This window comes from Sciurus vulgaris (genome assembly GCF_902686455.1).
Source record: "Sciurus vulgaris genome assembly, chromosome: 2".
In the NCBI taxonomy this organism is placed as follows: Eukaryota; Metazoa; Chordata; class Mammalia; order Rodentia; family Sciuridae; genus Sciurus; species Sciurus vulgaris.
The window spans coordinates 82323136-82326058 of record NC_136462.1 but is presented as its reverse complement, the minus strand read 5'-3'; the positions used below and the strand labels follow the sequence as shown (position 1 = coordinate 82326058).

General features: G+C 37.1%; 1 protein-coding gene across 1 annotated transcript; it reads right to left on the bottom strand.

Annotated features, from left to right (window-relative positions):
- Positions 1-424: 424 nt before the first annotated feature.
- On the bottom strand, positions 425-1387 carry LOC306653675 (olfactory receptor 4F15-like; the record flags this gene model as incomplete). Its single annotated transcript, XM_079126677.1, has 1 exon — positions 425-1387. The coding sequence occupies one exon, from the start codon at positions 1385-1387 to the stop codon at positions 425-427; it is 963 nt and encodes a 320-aa protein (XP_078982803.1).
- Between the last annotated feature and the right edge of the window lie 1536 nt (positions 1388-2923).

The window sequence follows — 2923 nt, the reverse complement described above, 5'->3', positions numbered from 1 at the left end:
TTAGGTTTAATTGGGAGGGAATTGATCTAAGTAGTGAGTAGATCTACTAGTTGCTCATATAAATCCAGTCATTGTAATATTTCCGGACATTCAATTTAAGTTTGAAGTTACTCACAATTGAATGGGAAACAGAGGGAATTTCACTATGTCCTGTGATCAAGCAATTACAAGTTAAATCATAGGACCTTATTTATGCACATTTCTTCTGTGTCCTAAAAAAAGAAACAAAAAAAAAACCCCAAACTCCCTTAATTCCATAGACTCATTTCTGATATTAGCAGAAATCACAGAGGAGAAACAGACATAAACCTAGCATGAATAGGAGCAGGCCAGCAAGGCAGATGCCACTTTCAATTGAGCACATTAAAGACCAGATGCCAATGTGGAGGTGTCCAACACACAGGTCAAAGTAGTTCCTGAGCTCTCAACAATAGACTAGTCTGCAGAATCTGTCATGATGACCCCGTTTGCTCAGTCTTTGTATTGCTAACTTTATATCTTTGTTTCTCAATGTGTAGATGACAGGATTCAAGGCAGGGGTGATAGCAAAATCAACAATAAACATGTATTTGTCAACTGATGATGTGGGGAAAGGCCACAAATAGATAAATATGCATGGAGTGAAAAATAGAACCACCACAGTGATGTGAGCTGAGAGTGTGCCAAGAGCCTTGGATAAGTCCCCAGAGGAACGTTTCCAGACAGTGACCAGAATGAAGACATAGGAAAGGAGAAGCAAGAAGAAGGTGCCTGTGGTTAAAAGGCCACTGTTGGCAGTTACAACAAACTCAAACTTGACTGCATCTGAGCAGGCAAGCTGTATGATCCTGGGAAAGTCACAACAAAAGCTGTCTATTTCATTAGGACCACAAAAAGGCAAGTTTATAACAAATGTGAACTGAGACATAGCATGGATCACTCCCATTACCCAGCTCATGACTATCAACAGAACACATGTTTTGGGGCTCATAATGGTCAAGTAGTGGAGAGGCTTACAGATGGCTGCATACCTGTCAAATGCCATGGTTATGAGCAGCACCAATTCTGTTCCTCCCATGGCGTGGATGAAGCATGTCTGTATCATACAGCTTTGGAAGGAAATTACTCTGTGTTCCTTTAACAGGTCACTGATCATCCTGGGAACTGTGGTGGAGGAAAGTCCCACATCATTGAAGGACAGGTTGGCCAGCAGGAAGTACATAGGAGAATGTAAGTGAGAATCAACAATTACCAAAAAGACAATGAAGAGATTTCCCAGGATGATCCCTAAGTAGAGCAAGGAGAATGTCAATGTGAGAGTAACGTTAGTTTCCCAAGAACCTGAGAGTCCCAGCAGCACAAACTCAGAAACCACGGAGCCATTCAGTCCATCCATTGCTGTGGTCATAAGAGCTGGTTTTGAACCACCTGTAGACAGAAAATGATGGAGAGTCAGAATCTGTGGCACTAATGTGCATTCTCCATTTCTATGGGTCTCAAAGCTTGGAGTTAAAAATCATTGAATTGACTAACAAACATGTAAGTAAATAAAGTAATAGGAGTGATAAATTCTTGTGATTCATTTCAAAGGAAAGAACACTACATAGCACATGTGAATAAAAGAATTTCCATCTTTTTTTCCCTATGACCAGAAGTTTTTTGTGCTTGCTCTGTCTCTCTATGATTTATAGAAAAGATTTCTAAGTTCTTTATGAGTGTTTTCCTAACCTTATGATCTCAGGTTATGGATTATTCACCCACTATTCTGCTGGAATAAGTTACAAGTTTTTCTTTGCTTAATGTAGGTCACTAGTGAAGTAGAGATTTTCATGTCAAGATTGTTACTCACATAATGTGTGGACTTCAACATTCAATAACTTATGACTATTAAGAAGAACGCCTGGTAATGAACTAAAACTTTATTTAAATAATAATATTAGTACTTATTATTTGCATTCATCATGCAGAGTTTTTTTCTAACCATTTCATCATTTTAAAAACACACAATATTTCATATGAAAATACTGTTGAATGAGACCTATTATGTCAGTGAAGACAAATGGATAAGCTGTGAGAGCCAGGACTTGGATGCAGAGGTGTAGGATGTCATAACCCATGCTCTTGAATATTCTACTAGGATGGCCCCTTTGAGAGTGCTGTGGAACTCGCCCAAGTATCAATCCATTGTATCTTCTTTAACTTCCATTAACTTTTGTTAACTGCCATCAATGCAGCAAACTTTCTTTTTAAAAATGAAATATCAGAATCTTGGACCCTTTCTAATTACTTCTTTTCCTATCCAATCCTTCATTGGCAATTTTTTCTCTTTGCTTATTATATAAATAAATATAATCCAGTTTGCACAGATACATTTTACATGGGGAAGAAATCTGAATTAGAATATTTTGTGCAATTATTCATTTCATTCATCAGTGTCCTTTATATCCCCTTAGGATTGGATTTTGTTTATTATGACTTTGTTTCTGTAACTCCTTTGGTTGTTGGTTTCTTGATTGGCATAATGTGGTTTCCCTCCCTAGCTCTTACCAATAAAATCAGCTTTGTTCACACTTCTGGCTGAAATCTCTCAGTTTTTAAAGAGATCAACCTTTTCTCAGAATAGGAACATGAATATGATTTTTCTAATACTGAAGTTATGATCCCATTGCCTTGGCTTTTGATTCATTGAACATGGAGCATTTGATGCAGAAGTATTCAATTAGATATAAAACAAGATATTCCCTAAAGAGCATTCCTTCTTAAAGAAAGGAGAAAAGTTTCAAATGGGGAAGATATCATTTCATTCATTTAATACTATTGTTATTCCGAAGGTGCAGCAAGCATGAAGTTCGGAATCTTATATACAACAAAGACAGATTGAAAATTTTGAAAGAAAGTAGGACTCAAAGGGCATGTTAAGCAACCTAACAAAAGATATCAATAG